The 12,498-nt window shown below is 43.2% G+C and overlaps 1 protein-coding gene across 1 annotated transcript in view; it reads left to right on the forward strand.

Moving 5' to 3' along the window:
- Zyg11a (zyg-11 family member A, cell cycle regulator) overlaps positions 1-12,498 on the forward strand; it is a 36,567-nt gene that overhangs the window by 10,738 nt on the left and 13,331 nt on the right. Inside the window, exons 4-8 of the mRNA XM_042674628.1 lie at positions 786-926; positions 4,739-4,915; positions 6,441-6,505; positions 9,501-9,600; positions 9,689-9,742. Of these exons, the coding sequence (XP_042530562.1) occupies positions 786-926; positions 4,739-4,915; positions 6,441-6,505; positions 9,501-9,600; positions 9,689-9,742 (537 nt within the window). The remainder of the gene's footprint in view (positions 1-785; positions 927-4,738; positions 4,916-6,440; positions 6,506-9,500; positions 9,601-9,688; positions 9,743-12,498) is intronic.

Below are 12,498 nucleotides of genomic sequence, written 5' to 3' on the forward strand. Positions count from 1 at the left end.
GTTTTGTTTAAATTCCCTGTCTTTCTGTATAAGTTATCCTATATGAGTGCTTAGAGAACACGAGATACATTCTTGATTATTGATTGTTGAAAATTTTACCTGTTACCTATTATTCATTTGAGATCCTAGTTACAGTAGAGTCATAGGGAGATAATAGTCAAATTTGATAACATGTTTTATTATTTTGTTGTTCGCATACTTTATAAATACATAAAAATGAGGAGATGAAATCATGAGTCTGCTCGATTAATTTAATGAAACCAACTTTGAAAGCACTTGGAATATTTAATTAAAGACCTATATTAATAGCTAGGTACCAGTGGCTCATGCCTGTAATCTAGTTAGAAGCTGGCCTGGGTAGAAAAGTCCTTTAGACTATCTGAAATTGACCAGCAAAATACCAGACTGGAGATGTGGCTCAAGAGATAGAATACCAATTAAAAAAACAAGAAAGAAGCTGGTTGCTGGTGGCTTTTTCCTATAATCCTGGTTATTTGGGTTGAGATCTGAAGACCATGTTTCAGAGCCAGCTAAGGCAAAAAGGTCTGTGAGACTTAGCTCCAATTAACCACTAAAAATCTGGAAGTAGAGGCATGGTTCAAGTAGAGTGCCAGCCTTGAGTGAAAAAACCAAGTAGAAAGGTAAGGCCTTGAGTTAAAGCTTTGGTACCTGCACCAAGCAAGAGTGTGAAGTCCTGAGTTCATGTCCCACTGCCTAGGGGAAAAACAAAACAATGAAGATAACAAAAATTTGTGAACTCCATTTTGACCATCTTTGTTTTTCAGGTTGCTGGAGGAGTTAGTATAAATCAGATTACCGAAGCACTGAACCAATACAGGAACAGGTCATGTTTTATGAAGGAAGCTCTCTGTAGACTCTTCACAGAGACCTTCTCAATGAATGTTTCTATGCCTGCCCTTTTAAAGGTATCTGTGCCTTAGAAAGTCTGTGTTATTACTCCATACTTGGTTCAATTAAGTTTTCACAAAACCTAACTACAATATAACTTTTTAGTTGAAAATGAGTACTGCTTAATGACAAGCATATTATGTTTTGTGTATTGTTGACTTTAGTTAATTATATATAACTACTAAATTTTTATGATTATTAGGTTAATAGATGTTTATTATGGAAGATTTAAAAACTATAAAGTATGAAATAAAATAGTCTAATGCTGACTTTATTTTTTTCCAGTCCTGGGGCTTGAACTCAGGGCCTGGGTGCTGTCTTTGAGCTGCTTCTTGCTCTATCTATCATTCCAGCTACAATACCATTCCTGGCTTTGTCTGAGTAGTTTATATGAGATAAGAATTTCATGGACTTTCCTGCCAGGCTGGCTTTGAAACGTCATCCATAGATCTCAGCCTCCTGAGTAGCTAGGATTACAGGTGTGAACCACTGGCACCAAGCACAGTCTGGTATTTCTGAGATATCTTATTCACATGCATTTTGATACTAGTCCTTTCAGATATTACACAGTAATTTGTTTTTTTTGTTGTTGTTGTTTTTTTGGGTCCGGTCATGGGCCTGAACTCCGGGCCTGGGCGCTGTCCCTCAGTTCTTCAGCTCAAGGCTAGTGCTCTACCACTGGAGCCACAGCACCATTTCCGGCTTTTTTCTTTTTGCTTATGTGGTGCTGAGGAATCGAACCCAGGGCCTCATGCATGCAAGGCAAGCACTCTACCACTGAGCCACCTTCCCAGCCCTACACAGTAATTTGTATACCTTGTTGAATAGCGAGTCAAGTACTTCATCAAGAAAGGAAATTGTGTGGTTTTCTGCTACATTTTCTCTTGGTATGAACATCTGAGTTATATGAAATCAATTTGACTAAAAGTTTTGGAGCCAGGTGCTAGCGGGTCATGCCTGTAATCCTAGCTATTCAGGAGACTGAGATCTTAGGATAATGGTGTGAAGCCTGCCCAGTCAGAAAAGCCCATATCTTTAATAAACTACCCAGAAAAAGCTGGAAGTGGAACTGTGGTAGAGCACTAGCCTTGAACAATAACAACTAAAAAGCTCAGGGACAGCACCCAGGCTTTGAATTCAAGCACCAGGACTGGCATGCACACACAAAAAAAATAATTTGGAATTTGGCTTGAGGATGAGGATAACAGGACTCATATGAATACACATTGCCTTAAAAATTTCTTATGGATCATTATGTGTTGATTTTTCAAAGTCTAGCAGTTGGTTTGCTTCAAGAACAGGATACCACCAAATTACTTGAGGATGGCTAATGTTCCACTTAAAAGTGTTAAGTGAATAAAGTTACCAGTGTTGGCATAGCTGAACTTTGCTTTAGCAATAACAAATTTATTTTGAGGGGCTGGGAAGGTGACTCAGTGGTAGAGCGCTTGCCTTGCATGCCTGAGGCCCTGGGTTCGATTCCTCAGCACCACATAAGCAAAAAAGAAAAAAGCTGGAAGGGGTGCTGTGGCTCAAGTGGTAGAGTGCTAGCTTTGAGCTGAAGAGCTGAGGGACAGCACCCAGGCCCAGAGTTCAGGCCCCACGACCGGACCCCCCCCCAAAAAAAATTATTTTGAATGTAATCAAAAGTATTGAGTGGTTTTGGAAAGAAACTATTTTATATATATGTGTGTTTATTTTTTAAAAACCATAATGATGTAAAATTAATTGAACATGAAAATGAAGCATCATATTATAACTATATCTTGCCAGGCACCATTGGCTCACACCTATAATACTAGCTACTAAGCTGAGATCTAGGGATTATGGTTTGAAGCCAGCCTGGGCAGGAAAGCCCTTGAGACTCTTGTCTACAATTCACCACCAAAAACAAAACAGAAGTAGAACTGTGACTTTAGTAGTAAGAGTGATAGCCTTGAGCAAAAAATCTCAGGGACAATGCCTAGGCCTTGAGTTCAAGCCTCAGAACTGGCACACACACAAATTACCACATTGTTATTATTATTTGTAACTTTCTTTTTTTGGGGGGGTGGGGTGGGTCTGGTCATGGCGCCTGAACTCTGGGCCTGGGTGCTGTCCCTCAGGTCTTCAGCTCAAGGCCAACACTCTACCACTTGAGCCACAGTGCCACTTCCGGCTTTTTTTTTTCTTTATGTGGTGCTGAGGAATTGAACCCAGGGCCTCAGGCATGCAAGGCAAGCGCTCTACCACTGAGCCACCTTCCCAGCCCCTATTATTTGTAACTTTCTGTAGTTCCTTAAAAAATATAGTTGGAAGCCAGGCACTGGTGGCTCACACTTATAATTCTAGCTACTCAGGAGTCTGAGGTCTGAGGATGAAGGTTCAAAGCCAGCCCCGGCAGGAGAGTCCGTGAGACTTTTCTCCAGTAAACCGTAAAAAAAAAGCTGGAGGTGGAACTGTGATTCAAGTGGTAGAGTGCTAGCTTTGATCAAAAGAGGCTTAGGAACAGCACCCAGGCCCTGGGTTCAAGCCCCAGGACTGATGGGGAAAAAAAAGTGCTTGGAAGTCCTGTGCTCGTGGTTCAAGCAAGTAATCTTAGCTACTCAGGAAGCTGAAATCTGAGGATTATAATTCAAAGCCAGCCTAGGCAAGCAAATATGTGAGACTCTTGTCTCTGTTAACCAGCAAAAAACTGAAAGTAGAGCTGTGGCTCAAGTGGTAGAGCACTACGCTTTAGCCAAAAAGCCAAGAAAGAACACTAGGCTCCTGAGGTTAAGCCCCAGTACTATCATACACAAAAAGTATGCTTGGCCTGGGACATATCCTAGTGATACAGCAGATGCAAAGTTTTGAGTTCTAGCATAGCAAAAAACACACAACAACCCTGTTTGTGTGTATGTATATATAACTGCAAAATTACAAATTAGTGTTAACTTATTTACAAGACCTATTTCTCTTAAAAGGTTTTATTCGAAGAAATAGAGTGTAAATCTGATTTGTGCATATCTTCTGCAGTACTTATTAGTGAATATTACCCAGAGGAGTTGTTGTAATGATTTAGTTTTACAGATGTAGAGAAGTCATATAAGTAGTTTTTTTGGTTTTTTTTTTGCCAGTCATGGGGCTTGAAGTCTGGGTCTGGGCGCTGTCTCTCAGCTCTTCAGCTCAAGGATAGAGCTCTATCACTGGAGCCACAGCACTAGTTCTGGCTTTTTCTGTTTATGTGGTGCTGAGGAATCGAACCCAGGGCCTCATGCTTGCAAGGCATGCACTTTACCGCTGAGCTACCTTCCCAGCCCCATACACACATAAGTAGTTAATACTTGGAATTAGCCAGGTACTGGTGGCCAATGCCTGTAATCCTAGCTACTGAGGAGGCTGAGATCCGAGGATCGCAGTTCAAAGCCAGCCCAGGCAGAAAAGTCCATGAGATTCTTACCTCCAATTTACGACTAGAAAACCAGAAGGGGCGCTGTTGCTCAAGCGGTTGAGCGCTCACCTTGAACTGAAGAGTGCAGGGATAGTGCCCAAGTCCAGAGTTCAAGCCCCATGACTACAGAGAAAAAAAAAAAAGTTGCTTTTAGATTAGGAGGTATTGCTGCAACACCTTGATGTCCTCAATAATAAATGCTAAGGGTAGGAAAAAATCCATATGATCCAGTAAGCAAATAACTTTAAAAAAAAATGTTCTCTTCAAATAATTGTATAGAGACATTTCAATTTAATGTGTACAGTATATCTTAGTGAGGGTCACACTAGACAAATAATTTTTACTAACAAAAGCAAGTGTAAAATACTGTAAGGAATGTAATAAAATCTTGTGCCAGTAAAACAAATTTTTCTTTAGCTTGTAGCTGTAGGAATGAAGAATCACCCATTGGATTTACCAGTGCAGTTCACAGCTAGTGCTTGTGTCCTCAACTTAACACGCCAGGGGCTGGCCTGTAGAATGCCTGTTCGTCTGTTGTCAGAGGTCACCTGTCTACTTTTCAAAGCTATAAAAAATTTCCCCCTTTACCAACAGGTAATTTGAATGAAATACTTGACTAATTTTTTTTTCTTTTGGTCTGGTACTGGGTTTTGAATTGAGGGCCTTAGTTTTTTTCATGTAAAGTTAGGGCTTTACCATTTGAGCCACAACTCTACTTCTGGCTTTTTGCTTGTTAATTGGTGATGAGTTTCACAGTCTTTCCTATAGGCCTTGACCCATAAGCCTGGGATCTCACCCCCTGAGTTGCTAGGATTACAAATGTGAGCCACTGGAAGCCAGCTGGAAATGAATCTTTAGAAGGTCAACTACAATGTCAGAAAATCCAACTTTGTTCTATAATCTTCAAACTTTGGAGGCTGGGGCAAGAGAATTGAGTTTGAAGCCAGATAAGGGCACATACTGAGAATCTGGTTTTTTTTTTTTTTTTAAAGCCAGGAGCTGGTGGCACTGTGGCTCAAGTGGTAGAGTGCTAGCCTTGATCTGAAGAGCTGAGGGCAGCGCCCAGGCCCAGAGTTCAAGCCCCTCGACTGACCAAAAAAAACACATTCATATATATGAGACAAATCATTTGGAAAGATGCTTATATCTAAGCTGGTGGCTCAAGCCTGTAATCCTAGCTACTCAGGAGGCTGAGATCTGAGGATCAGGGTTCAAAGCCAGCCCGGACAGGAAAGTCTATGAGACTCTATCTCTTAACACACTACTCAAAAAAGCTGGAAGTGACACTGTGGCTCAAGTGTTAGAGGGCTCACCTTGAGTAAAAAGCTCCAAGACAGTGCCTGGGTCCAGAGTTAAACCCCCAAGACCAGCAGAAATAAAAAAGTTGATTTTTTAAAATACAAAAAAAACAAAGGTATTCCTCATTGAAGATATTGTACTTCCACCCAGGCTTAAAAAAGGCTGGAAAGTTGGGCATCAGTGGCTCACACCTGTAATCCTAGCTTCTCCGGAGGCTGAGATCTGAGGATCACGGTTCAAATCCAGCCCATGCAAGAAAATCTGTGAGACCCTTATCTCCAATAAACCACCAGAAAACCAGAGGTGTTACTGTGACTCAAGCAGTAGAGCGCTTGCCTTGAGCTGAAGAGATGAGGGACAACACCCAAGCCCAGAGTTCAAGCCCCACGTCCAACAAAAAAAAAAAAAAAGGCTGGAAAATCCTATATAATTCAGTCTTTATTCTTGGGGTTTTTTTTTTGGTCGTGGTGCCTGAACTCGGCCCAGATGCTGTCCCTCAGCTCTTCAGCTCAAGGCTAGCGCTCTACCACTTGAGCCACAGTGCCACTTCAGGCTTTTTCTGCTTATCTAGTGCTGAGGAATCAAACCCAGGGCCTCATGTATACAAGGCAAGCACTCCAGCACTGAGCCACCTTCCCAACCTACCTATCAGTCTTCATTCTGACATTAATTGTAAGATCGAATTGAAAACTTAAAGAGGGTTTAGGTATGCAGTGATTCCTGAGTGAGCAAAGCTGGTTGGCAGTGCTATCCAAATGCTTAAAATCTACCTCTAGAATTAAGTATTGAATTTTCTCATAATTGTTTTTCTTCCTAAAAGTTACAGAAGAATTGTCTTCTCTCCTTAACCAATTCCAGGATTCTTGTGGATGTTCCATTTGATAGGCAAGTATAAATAAAGTTATTCTCTGATTGGGTGTATTGGCCAACTAATCTAATCTTTTTTTTTTTTTTGGGGGGGGGGTCCGGTTATGGGGCCTGAACTCTGGGCCTGGGCGCTGTCCCTCAGCTCTTCAGCTCAAGGCTAGTGCTCTACCACTTGAGCCACAGCGCCACTTCCAGCTTTTTTTTCTGCTTATGTGGTGCTGAGGAATCGAACCCAGGGCCTCATGCATGCGAGGCAAGCGCTCTACCACTGAGCCAACTTCCCAGCCTATGTATTTTTTTTTTTTATATCACTTCTCCATCTCTGCAGCTGTGACCACCCTAGTCCTTTTCACTTTGGTTATTTTTTTTTTTTGGGGGTCCAGTTGTGGGGCCTGAACTCTGGGCCTGGGCACTGTCCCTCAGCTCTTCAGCTCAAGGCTAGCGCTCTACCACTTGAGCCACAGCGCCACTTCTGGCTTTTTTCTTTTTGCTTATGTGGTGCTGGGGAATCGAACCCAGGGCCTCATGCATTGCAAGGCAAGCGCTCTATCACTGAGCCACCTTCCCAGCCCCCGGCTTTTTTCTTTTTGCTTATGTGGTGCTGAGGAATCGAACCAGGGCCTCATGCATGCAAGGCAAGCGCTCTACCGCTGAGCCACCTTCCCAGCCCCCTAATCTGATCATTGTTGGCTCTTCATTATTTAGCAAGGTGTTTATGGCCATAGCACCTTAAAATGTGTCTAATGTTATTTAACAAGGGACTGCTAAAGTTGAAATAAAGTATTTGAGGATAGGCTCTCTTGACCCTCTTCCATGGAGAGGTAATTAGAGGTACTCTAATTGTACATGTTTTTCTCCCAAAGTGATTCTAGTGTCAGGACATGGTTAAAAAAAATGGGCTCAGCTGGGCATTGGTGGCTTACACCTGTAATCCTAGCTATTCAGGAGGCTGAGGTGATCATGGTTCAAAGCCAACCTGGGCAGGAAAGTACATGAGACTCTTGCTTTTTTGTTGTTGTTGGTTGTGGGGCTTGAACTCTGGACCTGACAGCTGTCCTTCGGCTCTTTAGCTCAAGGCAAACACTCTACAACTTGAGCTACAGCACCACTTCTGGTTTTCTGGAAGTTTATTGGAGATAAGAGTTTCACGGCCTTGGGCTGGGAAGGTGGCTCAGTGGTAGAGCACTTGCCTTGCATGCCTGAGGCCCTGGGTTCGATTCCTCAGCACCACATAAGCAAAAAGAAAAAAAGCCGGAAGTGGCACTGTGGCTCAAGTGGTAGAGCGCTAGCCTTGAGCTGAAGAGCTGAGGGACAGCGCCTAGGCCCAGAGTTCAGGCCCCACGACCGGACCCAAAAAAAAAAAAAAAGAGTTTCACAGCCTTTCCTGACTTTTCCTGCCCGAGCTGGCTTTGAACCATGATCCTCAGATCTCAGCCCTCTGAGTAGCTAGGATTACAGGCCCAAACCACCAATGCCTGACTCTGTGAGACTCTTATCTCCAATAAAGCATTCAGGAAACCAGAAGTAGTACTGTGGCCGAACTGGTAGAGAGCTGAAGAGTTGAGGGACAGGGACCAGGCCCAGAGTTCAAGCCCTAGGACTGACAAAAAAGAAAAAAAAAATGGGCTCAAGCCAGATGCTGGCAGCTACACCTGTAATCCTAGCTCCAAAAAGCCGATCATACTTAGATTCAGGTCCCATTATTTTTGTACATAGGCTTCCTTTTTTGAAAATCCATGACTTTAAGAGAATTAGATATGATAATACGTATAAAGTATCTGCAAGAGTGCTTAGTATATTAACTGTTCTGAGAGTTTTCCTCATTTAATCATTGCTATTTAATAACAAATCAGTGTAGCTACTGTGCATTCCTCTTGAGGCTTTTGTAATCTTTCATAATCATGAATTTTAAAACATAATAGCGCTTTAGTTCTAAAATCTCAGAAAATTGCATAATTTGGAGCCAATGGCTCACACCTGTAATCCTAGCTACTGAGGAGGCTGAGAACTGAGGATCACGGTTGAAAGCCAGCCCAGGCAGAAAAGTCCGTGAGATTCCTATCTCCAATTACCCACGAAAACCGGAAGTGGCGCTGTGGCTGAAGTGTTAGAGCACTCACCTTGAGCTGAAGAGCACAAGGATAGTGCCAAGCCCAGAGTTCAAGCCCCACAACCTACAACAAAACAAAACAAAACATAATAGCTATAAAAAAAAAAATCAGAGCCAGGCCGGTGGCTCATGCCTGTAATCCTGTCTGGGCTGGCTTTGAGCCAGGATCCTTCCTCAGATCTCAGCCTCCTGACTGGCTAGGATTACAGGCGTGAGCCACTTTCACCTAGCAAGATTTTTCTTGGATTGATTTGATCCTGGGTTTTTTACTCATATATTTCTTTGCATATTCCTCTTCTGTCACTGTCTTCATTGTTTGTTCCTTTTTTTTTTTTTAAGGTAAGGCTTCAAAAATTCAAAACTTGGTGCTTGGAAGGTGGCTCAGTGGTAGAGTGCTTGCCTTGCATGCATGAGGCCCTGGGTTCGATTCCTCAGCACCACATAAGCAAAAAGAAAAAAGCCAGAAATGGTGCTGTGGCTCAAGTGGTAGAGCACTAGCCTTGAGCTGAAGAGCTGAGGGACAGCGCCCAGGCCCAGAGTTCAGGCCTCATGACCGGACCCAAAAAAAAAAAATTCAAAACTTTAGTTGGGTGCCAGTGGCTCAAGCCTTTAATCCTAGCCACTCAGGAGGCTGAGATCTGAGGATCAGGGTTCAAAGCCAACCCAGGCTAGAAATTTCATGACTTTTATCTCTGATAAACCACCAGAAAACTGGAAGAGGTGCTGTGGCTCAGGTGGTAGGTAGAGCACTCACCTTGAGCTGAAGAGCTGAGGGACAGTGCCCAAGCCCAGAGTTCAAGCCCTATGACAAAAAAAATAAACTTTGCTATAGCGTTTGTTAGGGTATTTTTCTTTCTTACCATTTATTGTTTATGCAGTTGTGAGAGAAATACTGCTTTTCAGGTTTGAAGCTACCAAGTTTGTGATAAAGTGGCTTTGTAGGCATGAGAATCCAAAGATGCAAACCATGGCAGTGAGCATCACCTCCATTCTCGTCTTGCAGGTATGAAATGCCTACAGTTAAGACTTTTTCCTCCTTAGTCTGAACTAAAGCTTGGACATTTCACTTTTGATTTTCTGTTTGCTTTTAGCTATTACCTGGACAAACCTCACAACTTCAAGAAGAACTCCTTATGGCAGTTAAGGTGAGTTTAATTGACTGTCACTTTTTATAGCCCTCCCAAAAATCACCACTCATGTGAATGCAGCTTAAAATATTAAAGACCTATTTAAATGAAAAAGGCCTTAAAGGACTTGCTTTCCCTAGGAATCTACTCTTAGGCTGGGTGCTGGTGGGTCATGCATGTAATCCTAGCGACTCAGGAGGCTGAGATCTGAGGATTGTGGTTCAAAGCCAGCCTGGGCAGGAAAGTCTGTGAGACTCTTTTTTTTTTTTTTTTGGGTCCAGTCATGGGGCCTGAACTCTGGGCCAGGGTGCTGTCCCTCAGCTATTCAGCTCAAGGCTAGCGCTCTACCACTTGAGCCACAGCGCCACTTCCGGCTTTTTTTTTTTTTTTCATTTTGCTTATGTGGTGCTGAGGAATCGAACCCAGGGCCTCAGGCATGCAAGGCAAGCGCTCTACCACTGAGAATCTTCCCAGCCTGTCTGTGAGACTCTTATCTCCAATAAACCACTAGAAAAACCAGAAGTGGCCCTGTGGCTCAAGCGGTAGAGCAGCTTGCCTTGAGCTGAAAAGCTCAAGGACAGTGCCCAAGCCCAGAGTTCAAGCCCCACAACCGACCAAAAAAAAAAAAAAAAAAGAATCTTAAAGGCTGAGATTTCAGGATTGGGTTTCAAAGCCAGCTGGGACAAAAGAATCTGCCACTCTCCAATCAAACAGTAAAAAGTAGAAGCTGCTGTGTGCTGATATCCTAAGCCTGTAACCCTAGCTACTCAGGAGGCTGAGATTTAAGGATCGTGGTATGAAGTCAGCCTGGGCAGGAAAATCCATGAGACTTGTTATCTCCAATTAACCACAAGAAAACCAGAAGTGGTGGCTGTGGTTCAAAGTGATAGAGTGCTGCTGGCCTTGAGCAGAAAAGCCCAGGAACAGTCCATAGGTACTGAATTCAAGTCCCAAGACCAAAAAAAAAAAAAACTTGAAGTGGAGGTGTGGCTCAGGTGGTAGAGAGGCAGCCTTAAAAGAAAAAGCTAAGCAATATTGGGAGGCCCTGAATTGAAGCCCCAGTACCAGCACTAAAGCAAGCAAACAACATCAACAAAAACCCTAACATCAGCTGAAAAACAGGCATCTGTCTTAGCATTAATGGCTCACAGTTACTATATGACTAGGATAATGTGTATAGAGTTTATGAGAGGAACAAGTGGTTCCTTGCCCTGCACCAGGACCTGCTTCATCCCTTGCTTTGTTTTCATTTTAGCTCCCTGGGTAAGTGCACTTGTCTGTCACTCTTTTTTTTTTGGGTCCAGTCCTGGGCCTGAACTCTGGGCCCGAGTGCTGTCCCTCAGCTCTTCAGCTCAAGGCTAGCGCTCTACCACTTGAGCCACAGCACCACTTCCGGCTTTTTTCTTTTTGCTTATGTGGGGCTGAGGAATCGAACCCAGGGCCTCATGCATGCAAGCCAAGTGCTCTACCGCTGACCCACCTTCTCAGCCCCAAAATTGTCATTTTTACGGTCTATAAAACTTATGAAGTAGCTGGGCGCTGGTGGCTCACGCCTGTAATCCTAGCTACTCAGGAGGCTGAGATCTGAGGATGGTGGTTCAAAGCCAGCCCGGGCAGGAGAGACCGTGAGACTCCTATCTCCAATAAAACCACCAGAAAACCGGAAGTGGCGCTGTAGCTCAAGTGGTAGAGCGCTCGCCTTGAGCTGAAGAGCTGAGGGAGGACAACGCCCAGGCCCAGAGTTCAAGCCCCACGACCGACAAAAAAAAAAAAAAAACAAAAAAAAACAACTTATGAAGTCTACAAACTTTGGCACTACAACTATTTTTTTCAAATTGGGTGTTATGTACATTTCTTTCCTTTTGCTTGATGTGAGTTTTCCCTCCTCTCTCATTCCCTCCCTCCCATTGCTGCCTTTTGATCAGTGGCCAGTACAGCTGATGGACCCCTGTTGTATTTTTTCATCTGTTTCCCTCTGATTCTGTACCCTCTTCCTAGCTTACCTCAGATGTGCACATATATATATACCATATGTAAAGTGAAGAACACAGAGTCATCTAAAAATGATGTGACAAATTAAGAAGAGGTCCTTTGTTTCCTGAATCTCGTTTACTTTGTCAAATCCTTGCGTTTTTTTTTTGTTTTGGTTTGGTTTTTTTTGGGTCTGGTCGTGGGGCCTGAACTCTGGGCCTGGGTGCTGTCCCTCAGCTCTTCAGCTCAAGGCTAGTGCTCTACCACTTGAGCCACAGAGCTACTTCCGGCTTTTTTTTTTTTTTTTTGCTTATGTGGTGCTGAGGAATCGAACCCAGGGCCTTATGCATGCAAGGCAAGCGCTCTACCACTGAGCCACCTTTCCAGCCCCATATCCTTGCATTTTGAATTTAACATCCGCACATATCAGGGAGACCATGTGCCATTTATCTCTCTGATCTTGGCTTATTTTGCTCAACATGATTTGTTCTGGTTCCATTCCCCTGCCAATACCATTATTTTGTCCTTTCTAATGACTGTGTAATATTCCATTGTATATAGGTACCACAGTTTTTGGATCCATTCATGTGTAGTGGGGCATCCAGGTTGTTTCCCTTTCTTGGCTGTTGTGTACAGTGCAGGAATGAACATGGAGGTGCATGTGTCCTTGTATCATGGTTCCTGTTGCTCAGGATAGATGCCTTGGAATGGTATGGCTGGGTCTTAGGGAAAACTTCTGTTTCCTTAAAAAGTAAGAGGTAGGTATAATATTATAGAAAGAAAATAGTAGACAAAACCATTAA

Source organism: Dipodomys spectabilis, unplaced genomic scaffold, assembly GCF_019054845.1.
Source record: "Dipodomys spectabilis isolate Male_0828 unplaced genomic scaffold, ASM1905484v1 ptg000002l, whole genome shotgun sequence".
Lineage (NCBI taxonomy): Eukaryota > Metazoa > Chordata > Mammalia > Rodentia > Heteromyidae > Dipodomys > Dipodomys spectabilis.